We start from the raw sequence: 26,678 nt of genomic DNA on the forward strand, positions 1-26,678 counted from the left end.
AATCCAAACAGGTCTTTGTGCTTCTTAAACATAGGCCAGATCAATTCTCCAGCGTCAGCTGGAACCATCTGAAGGTCATGATAAATTACACTGGTTTCAAAAGCCTCCAAGAAGGTGGTTATGAAGACTGACATCGATGGACCCAAAAACCCCAGACATGTTTCGCTATACTCAGTCATTCCTTCCAGCAGAAAGGGAGTGTAGCACAGGAAGCGGTATGATGGCCCTATGCTGGAAGACCCTCTTTCCAGCAGGCTTTAACACTTTTTATTAGTTCTGGGATCAAAGTTTACTGGGAGGCAGACACACCACTCATTCTCTACTCCTGGGGCTTCAGTGTGCTGTTGAATATGTGGGCAACATGTTTTTTTTCCAAATCCAGTAAAATATACACCAAAACAGACATCCAGCTTCAGATTTGCTCTAAAAAAGACCTGCTTTGGCAGCCTGAAAAGCCACAGCAAAAGTCCCATCAACCCCAGCAGAACCAAACCAAAGATCCTGGCAACACAACTGAGAACATTCCTCTTCCACTTCAACAGTGTAACAACAAACAACAACCCGCAAGTAACACCAAAACCACAGATACGTTTCTTACTGAACACTGGGAAAGATGTGTTTCCTTTCAACACCTGGAATTCCTGTTCTAGTCTCCTTCGTAAGTCAATTTGTTCAAACAAAACCTTCTGGAGTTCCTCTAACAAAGAGAAAAGAAAAGTGGTTTTACTAATCTGTATAAATAATTCTTGAGAGAACAGTTGCAGAGCAATTCATTACTATAAGACAAAATATTTTAGCAGTTATAAAAAAAAGAAAGTGTTGCGTAGACCTACGATAGATTTTGTGCAGAAAGCCATGAATATAAATCAATGTAATATATTATTTTAAAGTATTATATTACAGTGTCATGTATTGATTGATATATATGCATTAATCTCAATTATATCCACCCAAAGGTCCATATATTATTCATATGTTACTTGACAAGCTTAAAATATGGTGCAGAACAAAAATGCCCCCTATTATCCTCATATTCTATTAAAACAAAGAGCAGTTTTATAACATAAGAGGCACTTATTTGTTTTACCTTTTCCCATGTTTTCTACATCCTTCTTCAGTGAATGAGGTGAATTGGTTTCTTGCGTGTGTTCGCCTTAAAAAAAAGAAAACAAAAAAGTTACTGATTTACCAATATTGCTTTGTATCAGTACTGTCCTTACTATGTAACTGCTTCAGAGTCTGGAGATAAAAAAAAGAAAAACAAACAGAAAAAGAAGAAAGGTTTCTGCACAACATGCAGAGGCCATTCCTGAACAGGACAAGCCCCCTTTGTGACCAAGCACATTTTGGTTTTGCAAGTAAAGATTCTCAAATTTGGACGGGGTACTACCCGCGCTCCTCTGAAGCCCTGGCTCCTCTCAGGATCTCCAGTACGCTATCGCATCCTGCTCCAAGACGCTCGGGTCCAGAAACACTTTCTGTGAAATTTTACTCCATAGACACATTTCATCAGCACAGCTTGGCTCCACGTTGCCTAGCATATGTGAGCACAAGTGTTTACAGGGCTTGGATTTGCTTCTTGTTTAGTGAAGTATCTCCCTACTCCACAGACAGCCATTTCTCCCTCCGACTTCTCCAACTCCTGGAGGAGACTTGAGGTCTTCTCGGTGCCTAGGAGAGCCCTTCTTGCACGTGTTCTGCCAAACCGATTCACGCTCTCCCTCTAACCCCTCCTGAAGATGCACTTATTGGAAAATGCCTAGAAGTGAGCAGGGAACAGGGCAGAGCCTTCTCCAGAGTCTCATCTCTCTTCACAAAGGGAAGTCGATGCTATCCACCTGGGCAGACCCTTTCCCATCCCAAATTTTTCAAGTAAAACTCCTTTTGCATCAGCCTCTCTGCCTTCTTCAGCTCTTTAACTGTATACTTTTTTACAGTCCTATGGTGTGGGCTTGTTATATCTGACTATACTTCATATCCAGCTGAGAAAGAACCTGAAAGACACAGCTCTGAAGTCAAGAAATTCAGAAACTTCCGTTTTTGGTCACTTACTTACACACTTTTTAATAAAGGAGGAGTGAATTTTCTGTTTTACAGAATTTGATTATTTCTAGATATATACGCACTGCTTCTTGCAATCTTTCCCCTTTACAAATAAAAAAAAAAAAACAAAATCAAAAACAAACAAATAAAAATTCCCCAATGCATTAAGTTCACCTGGATGACAGTTTAACTAACTATGAACCTTCTGACAGACTATTATTTAATTATCCTCTGGAACTCTGAATTTTTCCTCTAATTTCTATGAACAGAATTTTGAAACAAAAAGCCATGAAAACAGGTTTTTAAAAGACAAATACCACTTGCACAGAAATTTATGGGAGATTTTCTATTACTTACAGTTGAAGTAGAAATAGACTCTTAGTAATTAACAAAATATTAGATAAGTAGCTAATTACTGAACTAACTCTTGTTTTAGTCCAGCCAGTAAATACACATCATCAATTCTAGTGATGAGCAATCACGCTGAAGATACACACGTAAAGCTACTCACGTCCTTACGTGTTTGGAAAAAAGAGTCATGGAGGAAATACTCTACTTTTTTGGAATATACAGAGGTATAGCAAAAACCAGGTTAAAAAAAAAACAGATTAGATAGATAGCAACTACTTGAAGAATTCTTACTACACCGTGCATCTGATAGCAGGTCATGACACTGAGTTAATTTAAAAGTCCAATTGGAAGGTCTTGTTTTACATGCAGTCAGAAATCTTTTTGCAAAACATGTGTTTTTACTTTCAAAATCAATGTATCCCTACATCCTGTAAACCTTTAAGTCATATTATAGTATATGAAACATATTCAATATCTATGCATTTTAGCATCTCTCTCTCTTCTTCTTCCCTAATTAAAAAAAACTTATTCAGGCATATATGTTTAAACAACCGGTATCTGCTGCCAGCACTTCTTCCATTAAAAAATTTGTTTACATAACACAATTACACGATTTTTTTTTATATTTGATATAAATATTTTCTTCAGGTAATTTGTTTCACACCATTAAAAGAAATAACAAGCTTAAAACTCAAAAGAAACATATATCACTCGTTGGGCAGAGGTTTGAGCTGTCTGCATAAGGTAAAATGATTTCTTTTTAGTTAACAATTTCATTTTGAACATGATTGCTAATAAAAAAAAATCTAAAAGAAAAATTTAAGTTATAGGAAGAAGATTTGTTAAATTATAAACACTAGTATTTTTCCCCCCAATCAGTTTCTTTCACTTCGTTTTTTTTCCTGAATGTTTCATGAGCTATTTTGAGGGAGAACAGACTCACAGATAGAAGGTAATTGGATTCTCCAAGGGGGAGGAAGAGAAAGGGGAAGGGACTAGATCCTAGCATACAGTGTAGTGGCAACACAGACGGTTCTTTCCCAATTGCTTGGTTGAGCTTTCAGGGCTGTTTGGTTTGAGGCTGCCGACTCGCTGGGACCGAAAGAACCGCATCAAGATGAAAATAAGAGCATGTAGCATGAAGAATAACGTCTTCAACATCCGCAGCTTCCCTACTAAGCTACAGAAAGGCTTATTAGAAAATCCCCCATCCTTGCCGTTGAAATAGAAATGAACAGGATGGGAAGAGCGAGGATATTTAAAGGCAAAAAATAGCATATATGACTTTAAAGGCTCAACCGCATTTTTAAACTGCTTTCTGATATTCAAAAATGCCTTGACATTATTATCATTAATAGTAATAATAATACTCTGATAGATTTCACCTTTCCAGTCCCCCTCAAAATGATAATCAGGAGTCTGCTCTTCTCAGTTTTTTCCATACTTCCCAGAGGCCTCATCATGTGTTGTGTACTCTTATACCTTAATTGAAAGGGAGGAGGTATTGAATATTTAATCAGTTTCCTTTCTCTTAAATGTTAATTAAAAGCTAAATAGGTGTTTAAAAACAAACAAACAGAAAGCCCAAAGAATTTTAATCAGTCTAGGAAAAAATCACTTCCCCTTGTAATAGCTCCGCCGTAGCTCTCTTGGGCCTTGTCTACACACAAACTTGTGCCTGTTCAGCAGCATTTAACACAGCAGCACTGAAAGCTGTGGAACCCGCCTGGACACGTAGGTTTTGTTTAAGAGTGCCCAATCTCCGTTTGCTCGGAAAAAAGAAATCAAACTAAAAATAGTTTGCTGGATATGGAGATAAGGTTGGAAAGTGTTCCAGTTTGCACGGGCTCAGCTGACATTTTTGTTACCTGTGTTCTTCCCGATTAGCTCAGGTGTGTTGACGTGTATATTCTGGAATGAAAGTATGTGGGTTGTATTTTTGGGCTAAATAAATGGCACTCTTATTCTCAAACGTGAATATCCACCCATGGAGGAAATGAGAAGTGACATCCGTGGGTAAACATACTTCAAATTACTTAATCAACAATCTGAAAATAAGAGGTGCTGATTTGTACGTTGACATAACCTCACTTCTTGTGACGCCACCGTTTTATTAGCTCTACACCTGCTGGAGTAGCTAAGATTTGAGTTTTTAATAAAAAATTAACAGAAACGTTTCTACAGTTCCTCGCCCCTAAACGAGTGCACATTTCCTCTCTCCATAGCAAAAAAACCAAACCAGACATACTCAGGCTACTTTTTCATTCTGTACCACCTAGGGCACACTCTGCTCTTCCGCAGCTCCTCCTTGGGAAACTCGGGGTGTTCTTTAAACACCAGCTAAAAATTTCCATGCCAGCCCAGGCAACTCAGCTATGCTGATGGGCAAATGACGTGCAGAAGGATGAACGTTGTGCCCAAAGCAGATCTGCGATGGACCAGCAGTGTAACTCCACTCTCCTGACTCTCAGACCCGTGCCCTGTCCCCAGGAAACTCCTATTACCCTTTCTCATTACTTCTGTGTTTCCAAATCACGCCAAATCCAGTCATTTGCCCCATCTGTGGCTCAGCACGGGCCTTATTATTCCAAGACAGTACTAAATATCATGGAGCGCGTGAGGTCCCCATCTCCCAGCCAGCTCTGTAGCTCGCTCCTACGAGGTGAGCTTTACTGTTACGAAGCCTGCAGCATCCATGGTCTGCCAGGACCGTCATAACTTAGAAGTCCACTGATAGTTTTTGCTGGAGATAATGCTGTGTACAGATACAACAGCAGTAGGGAAGATGTCAGTATTTTCCGGGTATAAATATATATCCATTAAAAAATATAGGCGGATGTGAACTAGCAGGCTTTGAGAGCTCCAAAGGCTCCACTTGTTTTAACAGTTACTTATTCGCTTTAAAACGTGCACAGTTCTTGCGCATGTCTTGAAGAAATCCCAGCAAAACACAAACTTACTGAAAATATTCATGCATCTTGAAAAGGAGCTATGCCACATTTTGGGGATGAATAGCCAATATGCCAATCAGGACTTGGGAAAACATGCCTATTTTAAGAAACTTAATAAGCATCTTCCTAAGTACTTCTCTGTATTGGGGCCAATATACATATGTCTTACAAAATCTTACAAAATCTTACAAAATGTTAATTTGCCCTGAAAGTGGTTTAGCTTTAAAACAAACTAGTTCTATTTTTGCACAGATAAAGTCTCTTTTATAATCTCCATTTAAACCTTAACACAATCATCTGATTTAAAAAAAAAATCTGTGTTAAAGTACAAGGTATACAGGGAAATACAGGGTTTCACGACTTCAAATCTGAACATTCAAAAATTGTGACTGACTTAAAAATAGGACATGTTTTAGAGAGGCAACAAATCAGCTGCCTTTTGGTCTGAACCTGATGCACATATCTGAGAAGTGTTTCATAAATTTATTCTAAAAGCATGAGAGCTAGCAGATTTCTGTTTTGGGGTTGTTTTAAATGGTAGGTGAGATTCTCACGAGATTCCAGAAGATGGGGCTTTAAGAAAACACCAAAGATCGAGAGACTTGCAAAAAAAAATTATGAAATTTAAAAACACTCCACCCTCTATTAATAATTCAAAGAGACTGAGCTCTTTAGTAATAGCAGAAGAGAAAGAAGACAGCAAGAGTAAATAAGGACTTGATCCTACAGTTTGTCTGCAGATTTGTCTGTCATGCAGAGCCATGTACTCATACACGGTCTCATCTCTAACACACAGGATCAGGCTCCACATCTAAATTTTGCCTTGTCTTCCCCCATCTGAACTTTTAACTTTTTCATTTTTTTTGCAAACACCTTCTGTAATAGAGTTTATGTCATTTAACTTCTGGATCCAATGCTGCAACCTTTAGCATTTACCCCAGTAAAGTCTATGCAATCAGTTCAGTTTGCTGTAGAAAATAAACACTGGGCTGTTTTCGACCATCTATAAACTGCTGTAAATCCACCAACATTAGCAGAGTTATTCTGGATATATATATATATATAGGAGCAAATGAAAGAAGAATTTGGCTCACTGCTCTTAATCTGAATTTTCCTAAAATAACTGCCATGCCATTCTTACAAACCAAAAACCAAAAATGGGGAAATGATAAGATTTGAGAAACTGACTTCTAGCTGTTAACACCCACTGTAGAGCTCACGTTTCTCATTAAAACAGATGAAAATTTAGATAGGTTTGGGAACAGCTTACTGAACTGAACCTCTCTTTAAAAAATATGCAGTATTTGCAAGGCAGCATTGCAATGCCGTTGTGTGCTAGGCATACGCCGCTGTTCCACCCTTCAACTCCAAGTGCTGAAGGAGGGTCGGGATGGCAAATCGCAGCTTTCCTAAAGAACTGGACCAGTTACGTAAGTTAGTCACAGATACCTTGCAAAAGTGCCATGGGAATTTGAATAATTTAGAGCTCTTTCAGAACACTGTCTGACTGAAAAGGGAATCTGCGCCGACAGTTTCCTGGCTATGCGGTACAAACAGCTCCAGGATCATCAAGCCTACATCTAATCTACTTCAGCCTTGGAAATAGCTCAGGTTAATATGAATCTTCAAGTTCACTGACGCCCTGAGAATAACAAACAAACATATGCACTTGCAAATAATCATCTCTGACACAGAAAATACTACATTTGTTTTAAGTTTGCTCTTACTAGTCAATAAATATAAGCTGATTTCACATCGTGAAGTATTTCCAGGATCATTTAATCTGTCTTAACTGTATTAGGAAGGCAGAAGGTTAAATAACTCATAAACCTATCAAGGATATTGAACAAATTGGACAGCTAGAATATTCTGCAAAAGGGTCTGACAAGCAAGCAGAAAAAGCTCGGTGAATACAACACACCAATTCTGTGCAAGACTAAGAAGGCCCAATCATACAAAAACGTATCCGTATGAATCCCACTGAAGACAGCGGCACTGATCTCGCTTACAGAGCACACAGAAAGCATTTTCAGAAACAAGCCCTTAAACATTTTGTATTTCTTTACAGTCAATTCACATCAGTTCCAGTCCTAAGACCGTCACCCAGGTGCTGGCTCTCAGCTTACTTACTATCTTTAAGATTCTCCACAGGCTCAAAGTATACAAGGTAGTACATGTTTGAAAAGTAAGATTTAAAATTAAATCTACTGTGAAGCTAAACGTATAGGTACCACGGACTAGCAATATCTATGAATACAACACATTTGGAGTTTTATACAGAGATATAAGCTCTAACATCTACAGAAAAAAGCAAAATATCATAATTTAGATTTTAATATGAGCATGGAGAGACTCATTTTGTAAAAGACAAAAAAAAATCTATTTTTCAAAATAAATTGGCCACAGTGCAGCATACAGACAATGCACAGTGTACTGTACTCCTAATAATTCTGATGTTCTTAAGGTTTAGTTCTGCTAGTGTCATTGCTATATTATCCATGGTAATTATTTGACGGTATAGAAGATAATTAGTGCTATCCATTGGTCCACAACCTTGCTCCCTCACAATCAGATAGTCGCAAAACCCAAAACGTGGATTTTGTTTTCTTCACATACTGTACCTAAAGTAGGAATTAGTATTGTTAGGTATTTCTAAGAAATATCCTCTAAAAGGGAACACATCTAGAAACGTTCGTGATCTTTCAATTGTTCTCTGCTATTATATAAGATTTCTGTAAGATCCCATTTCTTCATTTCCACTCCTTGTACAACTCTCTCTCTCCCCGCTTGCTCTCTCTGTCTCATTTGACAGGCAAATTTGCAGACATTGCCTGAGGATAACAACCTCGTTTGACAGTCAATTAACCGTGAATAGTCAAAGCCAAGGCAGTTTGCATTACATAAATGGAAAATTAGATTCCTTTTTCCCAAGAAACAAAACCCTCTCCTTAAGACACTGCAATAGACAACTTAGTATCAAAACTTCTAATCACGTCTTTCCCAAACCCCTTGGAGACATTTAGCAATCAGTAAAAGGTGGTTTCATTTAATTTGTATAATGTAATTTTTGTAAATGTATTATACATTTTGTGTAGAGATCATTATCATGGAGATAATATAAATGTTGGCATAGATGTCATAAAACACCTTTAATGTCTTTCTGACAGATATTAAAAGCAATAAGCTGTGATCCTTTTTAATGGAAGGTTTCAAAGAGAACATTTCAATTATTGTCATTTTATGCTTTTCCAGCCTGTTTCATTGTGTAACCTGATATATTTCTGAAATTTCTGCTGAAATATGCCCAGCAATTAATAATCTTATTCCTATTAATGTCACTGCTTTCCACCTATTTGCATTTTTCTCAGTTATATTTGCTCGGAATTGTTTTTATCTTTACCCTTGTACTAAATATTCAGACATTTGATTATGAATTTGAGTCTCTGCCTCTTTATCCTCTGCCTCCTTCTTCTGAGCCTACCTGCTATGTCTCTCCAGAAGTCTCCTCCTGAAGGCTCTGAATCTGTGATGAAAAAATTATGCTCCTTGTTCTTATCTGAAATCCAAACAAAACGCAGCACTTAAAATGCTTTTAGCAGCAAGACCTCGCAAAGCAAGATGAATATTAGAATCCGGAAAGCAGCATATATATTTGTATGTTCAGCACACACAGAGAAGCATTTTGGATGTGGATGAATATAATGCTAAATTACCACCATAGAGAGACTATTAGAATGTTTAATGGATTTTTTTAATTGAAATCATGGAAGTGATTTATTTTTGTTTAAATCGAGCGATAGAGAATAAACTGATACAACTCACAGAACTGTGAATTCTTTTGCGTTATGGTGAGCGGGCAGACCTACGTTTGCTCTTACCTGAGAAGTTATCCTCTTTCGTAGGCAGGATGACTTGATTACTCTCCTTGCTCTTCTGATTCTAGAGCAGCAGAAAGAGCAAAAACGCACAAAATCAATATGGAAAAACAATTACACGCAGACACACAGTCGCGGTCAGATACCTACAGCACACACACAAAAAAAAAGAGCGCCAAGAGAAAGACCCCCGTGGCGTTTCCCAAGATAATATCTTTCAAATATGTTTTTGTGGGAAGGACGAGCACCGCGCGCGGGGCAGCTTCGCGGGCGAGGGGCTCCGAGGCCGGGATTATTCTCTGTGAGGTTGGGCCACCTAGAAATGCCTGGAAAAACGCTTCTGCACTGCCCACAGGCAGCCGCGCACCTCAGGGACCCACAATGGAGGAAACCTGCTTCTTCCTCTACAACGTTAGGGCTGGTGTTTAGCCACGTTGCGGCCCGGGCGCGCTCGGCCTGCTTTGGGGGTGGACATGCCCGGGAGCAGGCCCCGCACCTCCCAGAGTGGGGCATTTTGGGCCAGATGGGTGTTTTTTGGCAGGGAGGCGCAGTCGGGCCTGACGCCCTGTGAGGAGCCGGGCCCAACATGGCGGCCGGGCCCAACATGGCGGCCGGGCCCGCCGGCCTCACCCAGGCCTGAAATGGCGGCCGGGGCAGGGACACACCCCAGCGCGCCATCTTCCTCCCGCCTCGCCGTGTGCGTGGCGGGGATTTTAACGCTACTAATTCAGCCAGAAGGAGCTCGAAGGGGATATTTACATCTTTGTAAGGGGGCTGCTCCTCTGGCGCAGGGTGGTGCGTCGGGCTGCCACCGCCGCCGCCGCCGGCCTTGGGGGGCAGCGGGGCCTGGCCCTCCCCCGGCCTCTCCTCAGGCGGCGGCCGGGCGGCGGGGAAGGGGCCGGCGGTGGGGCGATCCCGGCCGCCCTTGTCCGCGGCGCCGCGTCCCAGCGGGAAGCGGCCACCGGCCGTGAGGGGGTCGGCGCCGCGCGGCGGCCGCTCGCCCTCTTCCTCCTCCTCGTCGTCGTCCTCCTCCTCGTCGTCCTCCTCCTCCTCGGGGGGCTTGTGCCCCTCGACGTCCACCTCCGCCTCGTCCTCCTCCTCCTCCTCGCTGCTGTCCTCGCTGGCGAAGCTGCCGGCGGGCGAGAGGAGGCGGTGCGGGGGCAGCGGGTGGCGCGGGCAGCCCGCCGCCGCCGCCTCTTCCTCCTCCTCCTCCTCGTCGGCGGCGGAGGCGCGGGGCGGCGGCAGCAGCAGCAGCGGCGAGGCGGGGCGCGGCGGGCCGTGCAGCTTGGCCAGGCTCTCCGAGTCCTCCTTGCCGCCCACGGGCCGGAAGGCGCTGGAGTGGTGGTACCCGCCGCCGCCCGCCTTGCGCCCCGCCGCCGCCTCCAGCAGGTGCGGGTGGTGCGCGGGGACGCGGCCGCCCTCCGCGGCGGGCGGCGAGTTGGGCTCCGCGCCGCCACCACCACCGCCGCCGCCGCCAGGGGGCGCCTCGAAGAGCGGGTCCCGCGCGGCGGCGGCGGCGGCGGCGGCGGGCGGCGGCGGCGGGGCGGCGGGCGGCGTGGGCAGCCCCGCGGCGGCCGCCTCGGCGCCGGGCTCGGGCAGCTCCAGGAAGGCCTGGCGCAGCAGCCCCGCGCCGTCGCCCAGCGCGCAGCCCAGGGCGCCGGGCGGCGGCGGCGGGGGCGGCGGCGGCGGGGGCTGCGGCGGCGGCTGCAGGTAGGTGGGCACGGGCAGCCCGCCCGGCGTGCGCGGCGGCCAGAACATGCAGAAGGGCGGGTAGAAGGCGGCGTCCTTCCTGCCGGGCCAGAAGAGCCCCGAGAGCCCCCCGCCGCCGCCGCCGCCGCCGCCCTTGTGCGCCGCGCCCAGCGCCTCGCCGCCCTCCTCCTTCTTGTGGCAGAGGCCGAAGGCGGCGGCGGGGAAGCCGTAGGGGTGCGGGAAGAGGCCGCCGCAGGCCGGGAACTTCTGGAGGACGCCGCCGAAGGAGCCCTTGCTGGGCACCGGGATCACCGGGTAGCTGCGCGGGCTCTTGGCGCCGTGCGCCGCCTCGGGCAGCTCCTCGTCCTCCTCGAAGCGCGGCCGCTTCTGGTGCAGCTCCGGCGGCGCCGCCAGCAGGTGCGGGCTCAGCAGCCCGCCGCCCACCACGGCCGCCGCCGCCGCCGCCTTCACGGCGCCCAGCGGGTGGCACGACGGGGCGGCGGCGGCGGCGGCGGGCGGCGGCGGCAGGGCCCGCTTGCGGCTGCCGCCGTTGAACATGGCCTTGACGTCCTCCCAGGCGAAGACCAGCTCGTCCTGGGGGCTCTTGTCGGTGAGCTTGAGGTGGCGGCGCCACGAGTTGAAGTTGGCGGCGTCGGGCTGCGTGTACTTGGCGTCGGGGGTGCGGTGCGAGTGGAAGATGAACTTGTTGGGCGAGAAGTACATGCTGCAGTAGCTGCACTTGATGCACTTGGCGCGGGAGCTGTTGTAGCGCGCCGGGATGAAGCTGCCGCGGCAGCCCCAGGCGCACTCGTGCGACACGTCGAAGGCGAAGTTGTCGGGCAGCTTGGGCGGCCGGTTCTCGCCCAGGAAGGACTTGCAGAGCCGCTCGGCCTCCCGCTTGGTGATCATGCCGCAGCGGCGGGAGGAGATGGGCATGGCCCCGGCGCGCCGCAGGATCTCCAGCTGCACCGGCGTGCACTGCACGCAGGTGATGCCCAGGGCCACGCGCCGGTTGTGGATCTCGTTGTAGCTGAAGTTCTTCAGCAGCGTGTTGGAGATCTGCGCCAGGCACAGCCGCTCCTGCCCGTCGATGACCAGGGAGACGATGGGGATGCCGTAGAGGATCACCTGCCCCACCTGGTTGGGCTTCATGGCGCCGTGGCCGCCCCGCGCCTGGCTCATGGGCTCCGGCGGGTACGTGCCGGACGGCGACGGCAGCAGGATGTCCGTGGGGGCGGGCAGCGGGCTCGTCGCCATCGCCTCAGCGCCGGGGGGGCTGCTCTGCGCCAGCTGCGGGGGGGCGGAAAGGGAGAGCCGTCAGCGCCGCACGCACGGAGCGGGCACCGGGGCCGCCGTCGGGGTTGAAGACGACGACGACGAGATCCCGACGGATCGGGGCGGCACGCAACATCCCCCCCGCCGTTACCCCCGGCTTGCGCGGCCCGGGTTCCCTGCTCCCCGACGGCCCCTCGTTACCGCATCCCGCCCCGGGGGCGGCGATCACGGCGAATTACCGGCTTCCCCCCCCCCCACCCATTTCGGAGCGTCCCCACGTACCGGCGAGTCCCCAAACCCGCCCCCCCCGCCGGAGGAACTTTACCGTCTCGCCGAGCGCCCTTTCCGCGCCCCGCTCCGCCGTTACCTGCGCGGCCGCCGGGCACCGCCACCGCCGCCGCCACGGACGCGCATCCCCGCCGCCCCCGGCGCAGCGCAGCGCGGAGCCTCCGCGCGTGTCTGGGCGCGGGGCGGCCGCGCGCCGCGGCCCCCCGTGGGCGCGGTGACGTCAGCGGGCCCGGCCGCGCCTCCCCGCCCCGCGTGGGGAGGAGGGAAGGAGGCGGGGGGGGGGGTCGGGCCGCGCCGTCGGTGCGGGGCTGCGCGGAGCCGCCTTCGCGGCGGCGCAATTAACGCGAGGGGGGGTGTTGGGGGGGGGTTAATCCGCCGTCGGGGCCGCGCCGGCTTCGCCACCGATTTGCACCGGAGGGGAAAGTGCTGGGCGCCCCCCTTTTTTTAATAATCCCCCCCCCCCGTCTGAGCGCGATCGCTTCCAAAAAAATGAGTATTTTCCATCCGCGTCCGCACGTCCTTTCGGAAACACCATTTCTAAAGGAGCCGCCGCAAATCGCAGGCGGTGCGAAGGCAGGGGAAAAGTTGCTTCGGCGGCCCGACGGGACGGTGAGGGTCAGGAGAGGCCCCCCCCTCCCCCCCGCCCTGCCTCGACGGGACCGCGGTGCGCGCTTAAGCGCCCGCGGCGCTAACGCGGCGTTAACGGCGTCGTTTGCTCGTTGCATTATGCAAAAGAAAGGCAAAAACCGCGCTTCGCCTGCCTCCCCCTTTTTTCCCCCCCGAAAGCATCTGAAGACGGTGCAGCAAAAATGTAGGTGTTTCAAGAGCTCCCCGAAAAATAAACGCAACGTCGCCAGGAAAAATCTCCATTTTCTTGCCGTTTTCTCCCCCGCCCGCCCCAAAGCCAGCCGGGGTTGGCCCCCTCCCCGGGGGCTCCCCAGCCCCTCTCCGGCTGAAGACGAGGGACATCCGGCTGCAACCTGCGGAGCGACGGCACAAAAACCTCCCCCCCTCCAAAAAAAATCCCCAAAGCTGCCTTCTAGCTGAACCAGGAAAAAAAACCTGCAGCGGCCGGATATTTCCTAATACAGCTCTGATTTATCTTTTATTTTTTTAACACAAATGCTGCTGCTATCTCTCTGGTTTTTCTGCCCAGGCGCAGGAGCGATGTCAACCCCCTCTGCGCCCTCCTAAACCACGAAAACACGCGGTGCCCGGGGAGGTTTTTTGGCAAGGGGTCGCGGAGCCGGGCGAAACTCTCCGCGCCGACCTTTCCCGGGACACCCAAAAATTAGAAAAAAAAAAAAACCCAAAACAAAACAAAACCCCCAAACCGCTGTTTTTTCCCCTCCATCGCGTGGGTCCCGGCTAACTTTGAAAGATCGCCCCTCTCTTTAGCACTGCTGTCACCTCCCGTTGAAGCCTGGCTCCCCCCGCACGGGTGACATTTTAATCCATGCTTCCTAGCCGGACCGACGTGAATTTTACCCTTCGAAAGACTCCTCCGCCGGCTAATTGATTCAAATCGTGTTCTTGGTTAAACCCGTGTCACGCACTGGGTGATCTGCGGCCACGGAGGAAATTTCCCCGCCTGCCTTCGCCCCCTCGGGGCTTCCCCGAGTTAAGGGGTGTCTTGGGGGGGGGGGGGGGAAGTCGCCCGCCGTGGCGGGTGCTGCGCGGTGCCGGCCGCGCCGTCGGGGGCATCGGCCCGGTCCCCGGGGAGCGGCGGGACCCGCTGGGTCACCGGGTGGTTTTTCCCCCTGTCCCTGCCCAGGAGCCTCCCCGGGGCTCTGATCCTGGCGTGGGGGGGGGGGGGGGGGGGGAGGGAAAAGCCACCTTCAACGAAGCCACCCCAGGAGCTGCATCCTCGCAACCCCAGAGAGCTTGAAAAACACGGGCTCGATCCGGGGCAGTCGCTAGCCAGCGCTTGCCGTTTATTTTCCGGAGCAAAAAGGAAGGAAAGAAAAGGAAAGAAAAGGAAAGAAAAGGAAAGAAAAGGAAAGAAAAGGAAAGAAAAGGAAAGAAAAGGAAAGAAAAGGAAAGAAAAGGAAAGAAAAGGAAAGCCAAACTTGCTTGTTCACCTGATAGCTGCTAATGGCCTCCCTCGGTGGGTCCCCTCGGTTTTCTCCGCAGAGAAAGCCGGAGCCCGGGCACTCGCGCTCTCTGGGAGGGGGTGCGGGACACCCCGGCGCTGCACCCGCGGAGGGAGGGGGGACACCCTGCCCCGCGCCCGCCCCTCGGAGAAGAGGGACGAGGACCCACCCGGGTGCTTTTCCACTCGAGTTTTGTCGGGAAACCTCGCGGAGCGAGCGCGACCCGCAGCAGCGGCCGCCCGGGGCTGGCTCGGCTTGCCGGGGAAAGGCCGGCGCCCCCCGCAGCCGGGCCGCTGCCGCAGGTGGCCCCGGGGCGGGCGCAACCCGCGGGGCGGCCCCGGCCGCGGCCGAGGCGATCGGGGCCTCCGCGGGGCGCCCCGGCGGGGGGAGCCCGGCTGCGGGGGGGGGGGGGGGGGGGGCGCGCCCGGGTTGCTGCGGGCTGGGCTGGTGTCCCGCCGCCTCCGCGAGGTGCTCCCGGCCGTTTCGTTCTCCGCTCTCGCCGCCTCCCTCGGGAGGCGAGGGGAAGGCGGACAAACTTCTCCCGGGAGCCTGGAAGGGAGAAAAGTGAGTCCTGGCTCCTCTTCCCTTCTCTGCCGCGGTTCTGCCTCCGAACAGCTCCAGGAAGGGGGAAGCAGGAGCAGCTCCTCTCCCTGCGGCCGGCTTCGCTCGAAAGGAGCAGCTGAGAGAAGGGTCCGGCGATCCCCAACTTTTAGCCATCCCAACCCACCCTCGCGGCCTTTCTTTACTCCCATAGCCCTTAAACAGCGTAGCGGACCGGCCACGAGGTGCGAGATACCCTAACTGTGCTTAAAAAACCACACAGAAAACCACCCCCCCCCCCCGGCGCGGATCCCTTCCCTCCTCCCACCCCCTCCACATCCCCCTGAAACTTACGGCCGTGCAAGTAGCAGACACACAAGGTCCCGCTAGAAACCCCCTTTCCCTAATAAATTTAGGCAATAAAGGAGGGTTTTAAAAGACTTTCGGGTAGATCGCGCCGCGCTGTTTGGTCTACAGCAAAGCCTTAAATTTTTTTTTTTTTCTTTAATCGTGTTTTCTTATATTAAGCGCCGAAAGCAGAGAGGGCATTTGAAACAGAGGTGGTCCCATCTGGAAGAGCCCGGAGCTCATTTAGATCGCATCACTTCGGGCTTTTGTCTCCGCTCTCGAATAACCGAGCGAGACACAACAAAAGGGCAGGGAGCGGCGCGGGGCTGCTCGCCGGGAGGGGACGCCTCCGAAAGGGGCATCTCCAGCCGTCATAACGGGGGGGGAAAAAAGGGGAAAAAAAGACTCGGCGCGACCTTCCGCTGGCACTTGGAGGGCATCGGGGGAGCTTGGCGATGGGGTGTTTTGGGGAGGTTTGAGGGCGGCTGAGAGATGCCGTCGCCAGCATCTTTTGTCTGCGGCGGCTCCGGTAACTTGGCGGCGCGACATGGGGGCTGCGGGGCCTCGGGCCTCGCCGGGGAGCCGAGTTACAGCCCCGGGGAAGATCCCGGCTGCAGAGCCCTCCCTCAGCCTCCCCAGCACCCAAAAAACCGCGAGTGGCTTTAGTGGGTCGGTCCGGTCGGCGGAAGGGGCAGCAGTGAAAACACCTGCAAATTTAGACGTGCGTAAATTAACTCCCAGAAGGAAAGAAAAAAAAAACCCTAAAAAACCCTAAAAACACCTCCGCTATTGATTCATCCCCCAAATGCATAAATTAAAGCGCCCTGAACGTCCTCAATGAGAGGCGTGCCTAGCTCCAAGTATTTAAACGCAGGACAAACTTCCAGGCAGCAAATCCAGCCGGGCTGGGATGGGGACGGGCGAGGCCAAACTTCCGAGGGAAACCACGACGTGATCGCGCACCGCGTTAGTAAATAATTCAATTTCGCCTCTTTCCAGAACCCAGTAACCTTGGGTGTCTTAGAAAGCAGATTGTACAAGCAGGCAATTAAGATGAGCGCTGAGAGTTTCAGAGGAGATATAATGAAGCAGCTTTAATTACTATCTTGAAATTAAAAATGTAATATACAGATTTAAATTTATTTTCACCTAAATTGTGTATAAAATTATACGGCTTTTTTTTTTTCCAGGCTAAGAAACGAATTGCCACCAAGCTTGCCACTAAAAAGTCTGAAGTACTTTCCAAACCCGGTTCCCAAACACACAGTAATAATGATACATTTATCATTACTGATGACCACCCACTGGTTTATTATTGCTTTGTTACTACTATTACAATCAAGAGATTTCTTTATTTACTGTTAACATTCACTTAAAGCTGAATGTTAATGACTCTTCTGAATTCACCAAAGAGTTTTCCGTTATATTTCAGGAGTAGTTACGTTTTGGGCTTCAGAAGCGGCATAAAAGGAGGGGAAAGGCTGGGTGCTGGCTCGCTCCTATTTCCCCCCCTCTTCGAAGGGTATTTCGGAGAATTTATCAAGTCGGATTTTCAACAAAGAGTTGCAAAAGCCTTGGCATAATGCACACACTCGCCTGTAGCTAATTATGTAAGTATTTTATTACAGGAGATTCATTCATTATTGATAAATGTTTGCAGTAACTTCCTGCTATGAAGAGTTGTGTTTTACGAGGAATAACCAACCTATGGGGATTGGGATCGCTCGGCTTTTACGCTCCTGCGCTCTTTGACAGGTCACGGTAGCCACTTTCGGCTCCGGCTAGCCACTTTCTGCCCCTCTGCTACCAAAAGCAACTTCTTCCCTTTTCCACTACCGCATCCCCCCTCCTCCCCTCGCCATTTCATCACCGCGTTAAAAATGACTTGCCAGGGAGGGTTAATCGTGCTATAGGGGGGGTTCGGCAAAGGCAGCTGGAGGTAGGTGTATCAGGCGGGTCTGGGGGGCTCTGGGGCTGCCCCGGCCGGGGCCGTCGAGGGGCAGGCGGAGCGGCCGCCGTGCAACAAGCGCCCGGCTCCCGCAGCGCTACGAGTGTTTCCCACCCCCTCGGGCCTCCCAACCGCTGCAGAAACCGTGCGATGCAGCCGGTTAAAAAATATAAAACTACAAAATTCGTCCCACCCGGTGTTACACCTCCGCTGACAGCAGAGGAGACGCCTCTCCGCGGAGCTTCGTGGCTCCGGCTCTTTTATCCCCTCCTCGCCCTCTCTCCGGCTTTCTCAGCCCCGCTGCCCCTCTCCATCCAGGCCAGCTCCCTTCCCGGCCGGCAGCATCCTTCGGGGTGGGAAAGGCCGGGGAAAAACGCAGCGCTGCCGCTTCTTGCCCAGCGGCCGGGCGAAGCCGAGACCGGCTCCCTTCCGCGGCGGGGCGGAGGCTGCGCGGGCGCGGAGCGCATCCCCCGGGCCGCACCGTGCCGAGCCGCCGCGTCCCCTCGCCGCGGGGACGGGGCCAGCCCTGCTGCTTGCCGCCCGCTCTGCCAAGTTCACCACTGCAAAGGGGGAAATTATATATATAGGGGAAAAAAATTATAAATGAACTATATAGCTACGGAAAAGGAAGGAATCGACGCGCGGCTGCTCCGGGCGCGCTGGCAAAGCCGCTCCGCGGCCCCCCGCGCCGGCAGGATGGGGGCCCCGGGCAGCCGCTCCGCGGAGCGACCCCCCCCCCCCCCCTCCGCACACGCGCAAGCAGCCCCGCTGCCCGCCAGGGCCTTTCCCCCGCCGGCGGCAGCACCGCCCCGTGCGCGCAGATTAATCGCCTCCATCAGCCGCCGCCGCCTCCCAGCCGCCTTTTTAGCAACAAATTACAGACCGCTTGCTCGGGGGGGGGGGGGGGGGGGAAGGAAAGGAAGGGAAGGCGAGGCCCCCCCCGTCCCGGCTTACCTGGCCGCCCGGGCTCCATGGGCGGCTGGGGGCCGCTCCGCGGCCGCTGCGCAGCGCGGGGGGGAAGTTTGGCCGCCGCCCGCGTCCGCGGCGGCTCTGCCGCGGGTGCGTCGGGGCTCGGACGCCTTCTAGCAGCCAGGCAGCGCCCTGCAAGCGGCGCGGGGAGGCCGCCCCCTTCCCCGGCCCCCTCCCCTCGCAGCCCGGCGGGGGGGGGTGGCGGGGGGGTTGGGGGGGGGGAAGCAGCCCCCGCCCCGACGGCGCCCCCCGGGGCAGGTCCGCCCCGACGGCCGCGGGGGGGTTGGGGGGGGGGCAGCCCCCGCCTTGTAAGCGAGGCTGGGGGCGGGGGGGGGGCCGGGCGGGACCGTGGTGCGGGGGCGGGCTCGCTTGGCCCCCCCCCCTTAAAAAAATCCCGAAAACCCCCAAAGTTTTCGCCCCTTTCCCCCTGCAAAAAGGGGCTCCGAGCAACCTCCGCACCCCCCCCCTCCTCCTCCGCGGGAGCGCAGGGGCACGGCCGCCCCCCCGGACCCCCCCCCGCCCTGCGCGGCCCGGGCCGGCCGCGGCGAGCGCTTCCCGCGGATCACTCGACGCGCGGAGCAAGGCGGCTGCTTAAAAACACAAAGCTGGAGCCCTAATGAGTTCAATTACAATGTGGTAAACACATTGCCTCTACGCTTTAATTAAGCCGGCTGTCCAATTTTAACTCATTAGTAATTCATTAAGAGAACAGCCTTTAGCTGGCTGCAAGCGCAGGAGCGCCGCAGCCTCCGCGGCTCCGCTCGCCGCAGCCCCGAGGTACCGGGGGGCCGGGATGGGGGTCCCCCCCCCCCCGGCAAAGGGGACCCCCGGCAGCTTCCCCCGCCGTGCGGGCCTCCCGTCGGGGCTCGGCGCCCGAAGGAGACGGGATGGGGCCCGGGGGGGCCTCGCTGCCCGGGGCCACCCCGACCTTCTTGGCCAAATTTACGGGCCCGGCTCAGGGCGGGGGCGGCGGGGGCCCCCCCGGGGCCGGTGCTTTCGCGGTGCCTCTGCTCGCTCGCCGCCCCGACGGGATCGCTTTGGGGCAGGGTTTGTCCCCGGGGGGTTGCGCACCGCCTTTGCCCTCACCGCGCCCTGAACAGCGGCGCTTCTGCAGCCAAAAAGCCTTTTTCCTCCCCCCCCCCGCCCAACCCCGGCTCCTTTTTTTTTATTATTATTATTTTTTTTAACGGAGAAGGCGTTATCTGGGACAAGAAACAGGTCAAATTCGCCCGAGCAGCACCATTTGCTTTGCCGGGGGTCCGCGGGGCCGGATCCTGCCTTTCGGCCCGCCGGAGCTGGGAGGGGGGTATCGGGGGGGGGGGGGGGGGGGGGAGTCCCCAACTCCCCCCCCCGCCCCGTGCGGCAGCTCTGCGCGCAGCTCCGCGCTGCGGCCGCCGCTGCAAAACGGTTTCGGGGCCGGGGGTGGGGGGGGGATCCCGAATTTCCCTTTGCTTTTCCCAGCCCAAATCCCCCCCCCCGCGCATCTTGCAGCTTATTCGCGTTACCCTCGCAGCTGCTGTTTCATCCCAGCGCTGGAGGCTGCGGATGCTGCGTTGGGCTGAGGGAAAGTTTCTTCCCGTTTTCGCAGCGATTTTTGGAGCTGAAAATACGAATATGTGCAAAGAGGATTTAGCCGACTCGAGCCCGTCCAGTCCGACCCCTCCGGCAGCGACCAGGACCAGATGCTTTCGGGAAAGACGCAGAAAACTGCCACCAGCCTTTCTCCAAGAAGTTTTTCCTCTGGGGATCAGAGTCCCAGCGGTTCTCTCTTTAAAGCGTTTCTTTCCCCCCCAAATAGCGGTCCCCATCCCGTAGTCCTGATTTTCACTTGTCTCCAGGCTTGCAAAATCGGGTTGTCCGGAATGAGGAGATTTGGATATTGCTCCTCTTGATGGCAAAGGAATTTTTTTTTCCAAGAGAGCATCGTGAGTGCAGGATCAGGCCCTGGGGGAAGGCAAGTCCGCGGTCTTCCTCCTCAGGGATAAACAGCAGTAGTATTTAACCTGTTGCGGTACTGTCACTGTCACCTCCACTATATTAGTAGCATTCATTAAAAAATTGTCAAAAAAGCTTCGAGACTATTGCTTATCTATTTCCAGAAACATTCCCCAGTCCTTTATCTTGATTAGCAAAACACCGGCTTCCAGAATAGGATGGACACGCAGGGGACAATTTTTATCCAGAGCCTTCTGATATAAATCTAAAAATCATCTTGAAGCCAGTGGGCTACAATTCATTTTATTACTCCAGTGTTAATCTAGAAGAGATACATAAAGACTGGTAGGACAATTAATCTGAATTAATTTCCAAAGTGAATTAAATTAAATTGACTGAAGACCACCTGAATTCTGAGCAAGAGCAACCTTCACAGGGGTTTCATGCAGTTTAATTAATCCACTTTTAAATCCTCACCTTCAACTAATTTAGGTTATTTTCCTGCGTGTCCCTACATAGGCAAAATCTTTGAGGTAAACGGGGCTCGTGGGAATTCCTCTGCATTTACACAGCTGTAATTTAGAGCAGCGCGATACCTTTTGACCACGGCACAGCAATGACGCAGGACTGAAGGATCGGTCCGCTGCGCTGCTGCGCGGAGCCGAACTCCCGAGGAAACCTTCTCCGAAAACGTGCCGAGGCGTTTTACTGCTCGCCCTGTGCGTATAAACGCTGGTGCGTGTGTACGTCCACTCGCAGACACGCGCCGCAGATATAGGCGCTATATGTCTGCGTGTTGCTCTATCTGCTTAGTGCATTAAAGGCTCTGCTCCGCGCACCGGAGACTCCCGCTGAGGTCGAAGCGCGGCTGGGAGCCCGAGGAGCGGCTGGATGGGTCCGGCGCGAGGCAGCTCAGCACTGCGCGATCGGCGCCGACATAGCAAGGATGGCAAATCCCAAATTTGCAGCCACTCAGGACCCAGCAATCTAGGACAGCTTCGGAGAGGAAAGGCTGCCTTTCGGAGAGCAAAGCCCCTTCTTCCGGCTGAGGAGGTTTCACTCCTTTTGGAAAGGTTGTAGGGGTGATTTTCAGGCGATGTTGGACTATTGCGGCAATATTGATGCTCTCTTTTTAATGGTACCTGGTGGGCTGGGCAGAGGGACCAGAGCAGACAAGGAAAGGCTTCACTTCTGTCCCCTAAAGCCATTTCAAGCAGTTTAATTTCTATTTCAGCACTTAAAGTAAGTATACCACGCACCTAGTCTTTTCACACAGTCATTTTAAAGACACAGGGAATTATTTCTCCCTTTGAAATCAGCAGCTACAGGATGGGACTCGTGGATTAAGGATCCCTCTATTGCTTTGCCAGACCAACATCACAAGCAGCTTTTGGTGTTTTGGAGGTCAGGTGCCCCAGCTCAGCTGCGATCCGTGCGTGCTCCGTGCAGGTACTTGTGCTCCAGGTCCCCGGAGCCAATGGACTGAAGCAAGTGGAGAACTTTGGGGGCACTGGAGTAAGTTATAGTGGAGGGATCATCCAGGTTTTCAAGCCTGGAACGCTCTGTTTCGGCATAACAAAAAAGCTGAAATAACTCCACAAGTAATTGTATTTGGGAGCTAAGGTATAGTGGCATGATCATGCCGGAGGACACCCCGGATCCTGGAATCTTCATCTTTAGATCAATGAATTACTACTACATGACCTTGCAGAAAGCCATTTAGAGACCAACTTTTTAAGGATAAGCTCTCGAATAGGAGTGTCTTGTGAGTAATCTGTCTTGCTGCCCATATGTCCAGGCTGGGCATTTCTGAAAATCAATCTCCTTTGGATTGAGCTTTCTCAGTTGAGATACCTAAGGTTGAAAAATATGACCTCTTCTTCGAGTCTCGGTTTATGCGCCTGGGAAGGGTGTGCGTGTGTGGAGGTGAGTAGGGCATACCATTTATTTCCCAGCATCTCAGAGCGATTTTGTAAAATTTAGTTGAGTTGAAAATCTCTCATATCTGAGCTTTCTTGCTGCCTTCATAGTGCAGTTGAAAAAAAGAGAAAGATCAATCACAGCTAAAAGCATCATTGAAAAGATACAGAAAATGAAATTCTCAAGAGCTTAAGAACGATGTAGTGACTCCATGATTTGACTCAGTGGTTTCCAAACTCTTCGGGACAGCGGACCACTGCCAACCTTTCCTCCTTGTCGTCAAACCTTTAATTGAACGTGCTGCAAAGATGCTGTAAATGAAGTGCAGATTCTCTGGTTGCAGTAGGTGGTAGATGGATTCAGGGAGATTTTCAAAGCTGGTTGCATCATATTCTATGACACCTACACCTATGGTAAAATTTCTCCAACTCATCTTGAATTTTTGGTAAAAAGAGAAGCATTTTGTCTCATGCTGGCTAGTCTCTGCCTCAGGCAGTTCAGCAATATCCTAGCAGTGATGAAATATGTGTTTGGATTATATACGGAATAATTGGCATATGGAGTTTTAATACCACATTATTAACTGTAACCCAAGCACTTATCTGCATTGCCATTTGGATGACACACAAACGTTGTATTCAGATAGTCCAGCAGCCAACCTTCATTTATTATGGCTAAAATAGGTTCTCTGAGAGCACTTGGAATTACAGGATACATATGAATGAAGATTTCTTCAAAGTCCTGATACTCCTCTGTGTCCAGTTATTACAACTACATCTTTTTGTTATTACTGCTATTACTCTTACTACTCAACTTGTTGCTATCATTTAGTTCACTATTAGTATTAAAAGTCCCCAGCCTTTACAGGTACAGTCCTGCCACATCCACCAATGTACTACACCAGTGTGATCACCCCCAAGCAGACTCTGTTTCAGTGACTCCTCGGATGACATGTGTCTACCGGAGTCATTCCTGCGGCAATGAGTTGGTTGGTGAGAACCGCACAGCTTTGCTGTCTGAGCCACGGAGTCTACTGGATGTGAATGAGGCTTTTCCACCCCGCGGTCAATGGGAGAAGGATGTCCCACTGCCTTCTTGCTATGGAGAAAGTCATGTTCTTCGCCTTTAGTGTGTGCCCTTCAACTCTTCCTCTGTGGGATCCCAGTGCTCACGCCTTCCTGCAGTCTCAAAATATATATTTTTTTCATAGTGGCCACTCTTGAGGAGGCACCTGAGGGGTAAGGTGAGATGGTTGATCATGATATATCAGACACGGTGCTCTCATCTCTTCTAGTACTGCTGTGATTGCTGGGAAAAAAAGCAAAACAAAGCTCTGCTCTCTGCTGCGCTCAGCCTTGCTCGATGTATCGGCGTTTCTGACTGCACAAGGATCCCACTGAATTTATGGCATTTGCCTAGGCTGTACATCACCTGTCCCCACCTCCAGTGCCTGCACTCTTTGCTGAGCCATGAGGCCCTCTCCTACCTGGGGATGGAGCTGCTCAGAGGCTCCAGGCTGTTCAGGACACCCAGGGCAGGTACTTGCTGCCAGGTTGTGCCACGGTGTTCCTGCTTTTCCAAGGGCTGCAATTCCATGGTTGGGAATATCTCAGCTGGATGTATTACTCATGAAGGGGAGTGCCAAATTCAGATGCTCTGAGAGGCTGGGGCCAGGGAACGACCTCCAGAAAATATGCCGGGAGAGGCACTGATCACCTTGTGAAGGGGCTGGACACTTCAGCCACAACCCTGTGATGGGACCGGTGGGAAGACTAGGACATGTCTTGGTGGGGGACTTCGCTGTACGGTGGAAAACTGGGCAATGTGACGTTCTCTGAGGGTTCAAAGCCCTCCCAAACACTGTCCATCACCGTATCTTCCCAAATGTTGTCAAGGACTGAGCTGGCTGTCCCTCATCCTGAGAGTCCTGCTTTGTGGTTCCTTCTCTCCCCTTGCAGTGGGGGCCTGAACCTCACATCGGGGGTAGCTGCAGGTTCCTTGCCATCACCAGCTCTGCACAAACACGGGGACACCTCGCAAATTGCCCCTCTTTTTGGAAGAACACAGGACTGACCATCCTGGCAGGTGCCTTAGGAAGGGAATCGGGAAATAACAAGTTGGTTGGCCCTGGAGCTTGGGTGGGTAGAAGTCCCCAGCGCATTCACGGTCCCTACTGCTGGTGTCCTCCCAGGTCTGTCAGCTCATCCTAGGTCCATCCTACCAGTGGTAATAGTTTCTCTTCAGACCGTCTGAGAAAAGCCAACAGAGTTGGCTCTTGGTAGGTAACAGCAATTTTAAGTGTGGAAGTGGCAGCAGGAAGTTTTTTCTCCTATAAGTTCAGACATTTTTGTGGGCTTCCTCACACATATGTGTTACAGATCCACTACAGCCCTTGTCTCACAGCCATCAAAACTATGGTTAGAGATGACGTCTTTCGAGGAGCAAAACGGGGGGGAAAGAGGTGCAGTGATTCTCCACTTGAGCACCTCCAAATTAGGGTCCTGGTTAAAACTGCTGTGGTGAATGCCCAGTGGGGATGCCTGTCACCTCCAACCTTGGTCCTCTTCCACCTGCCTTTCTTCCCCCAAAATCTCAAACTTCTGTTCAAATCCCACATCTAAGACCCCAGGGACTTCAACCCTTTCTGAGAGCCACTTCTGTCCCTGCGCTTTCTGCCCCTCATTGCTGCCCCCCAAATAGCCTCTGTGCCTCTGTGTCCAAGCCTTTTCCAGCCCCACAGTCCTTCCTTCTGCCTGATGCTCCCCACAGCTCATGCCTGGGGTTAGGACCACTCTCAGAAGCCTGGTCATCACCTTCCCTAACCACCTCTATTTCTACTCTGCTGTTTCTTTGGTTCCTGCCATGCCACTAATTATCATTTATTTAAGTATTTCCAGAACCCAGGGCTTCTGCAGCCTAATAGCTAATTTCAAGGGGTTGTGTTACTGGTGGCAGTGTGTGCTTGATTCCCTTCTCCCCTTTCCTCACTCTCTGCCTCTTATTCCAGCTCCTCCACTGTGGTTTAGCCCCATTTATCTGTGATAAGGGACCTGTCGGCAGGGTCTTCCTCCCACCCGGCACAGTGGAAAGCCCCAGGGCAAACAAAATGCTCCACTTGCACAGGACAAGTGGTCTTCATCACAACGGAGAATATGATAAAATGCAGAGAAGGGGGTGTAAAAACATCTTTAGCTGGTTTTGACACCAGAAGAATCCTAGCGTGTATCCATACCTCCAATTTATCCCAATGAGAAAAACGTCACTATATTACACATCTTAAATAAGGCTTTTTATTTTGCAACAAAGCTAAAACGCATTGGTGAACCAATGCTTGGAAATAACGCAAGCCCGTAACTAATTTCAAAGGAGTGCCATTACAGATGAGTTTGGCCCAGAAATTAAAGTGTTTCCCATCTGCTTTCATTCATGATTGTTAATTAATCGGTAGGCAATAACCATGGACACTGGCTTTGACAGCTCTGCAGCGCTAGGAACACAAAGAGACTGCAGACTGGCTTTCCTTGTGTTATTCAGTAAAGTCTTGATCCAATTCCCAGGAAAAAAGTGTTGGCAGCTGCGGCAGAGGCTGAGAAGCCAGTGAGAGGGGTTTTGAGCTAGTGGCTTCAAGCTGAGAGCAGTCTTGCTGCTTTTTGCACCACGGGACACTGTCCTTCGACCCTGACCTTGCTGGATTATGGTGGAGCTTTCTCTTTGCATACATGGGCAACCTCAGAGAAGATCACCAGGACATCTTTTGCTCACTTGACAGGAGACACTTTCCCAAACCTGGTTATCTAGAGGAAAGAATCACTATAAAGGTGTTCGTTTTGCCAGGTTTAAGGAGGAAACATGTTCTAGTGTCTACTTTGCTTATCTATATTTGCTGCAGCTGAGAGGACAGAAAGACCTTTAGCAGCTCTATTGGTCCTTTAATGCTGGGTCTAAACACCCCTATCCTCAGTGGACTTCACAGCAGCAGGAAAACCCTCCTGCTTGTAAGGTCTCCAGCCGTTTATTACTTTTTTCCATTATGATTACCTTGGCTCCAGAAAGTTTTAATACCGTTCAAAATCCAATCCAGTTTTATTGACATCTCTACTTTTGCCAAACAGTTAAACTGAAGCAGACGGCATGAATTTCAGTCAATCAATATTCATTTAAAACTGGACACCCATATGTAAGCATACTCTCTCCTTGGCAATGAGTAAGGAGGCTGAACAATCAATCCACACTTGTATTTAAACTTGGCTACCGTATTTTCAAAAACCTCCGCATAAGGCAAAATTGAATGGTTGAATAAGGCAACACGTGATTTCTGTTATGTTATTATTAATAATTAATAATTCACTTAATAACACAGCAGGAGCCTAATCTAAAGCCTACTGATGTCAATAGATTTTTTTTTTCCCGGTGTGCTCGGTAGCACCAGAACAGACACAAAAGCCCAAGTTTT

General features: G+C 51.2%; 1 protein-coding gene across 1 annotated transcript in view; it reads right to left on the bottom strand.

Moving 5' to 3' along the window:
* The window catches only part of LOC112994470 (SKI family transcriptional corepressor 2), a 28,202-nt gene extending 16,036 nt beyond the window's left edge, over positions 1 to 12,166 (bottom strand). Inside the window, exons 1-5 of the mRNA XM_064501425.1 lie at positions 9,980 to 12,166; positions 9,224 to 9,284; positions 8,827 to 8,901; positions 1,088 to 1,153; positions 599 to 697 (exon numbers count right to left, since the gene is read on the bottom strand). Of these exons, the coding sequence (XP_064357495.1) occupies positions 599 to 697; positions 1,088 to 1,153; positions 8,827 to 8,901; positions 9,224 to 9,284; positions 9,980 to 12,166 (2,488 nt within the window). The remainder of the gene's footprint in view (positions 1 to 598; positions 698 to 1,087; positions 1,154 to 8,826; positions 8,902 to 9,223; positions 9,285 to 9,979) is intronic.
* Positions 12,167 to 26,678: the final 14,512 nt, after the last annotated feature.

The sequence above is a fragment of the Dromaius novaehollandiae genome, chromosome Z (genome assembly GCF_036370855.1).
Source record: "Dromaius novaehollandiae isolate bDroNov1 chromosome Z, bDroNov1.hap1, whole genome shotgun sequence".
Taxonomy (NCBI): Eukaryota; Metazoa; Chordata; class Aves; order Casuariiformes; family Dromaiidae; genus Dromaius; species Dromaius novaehollandiae.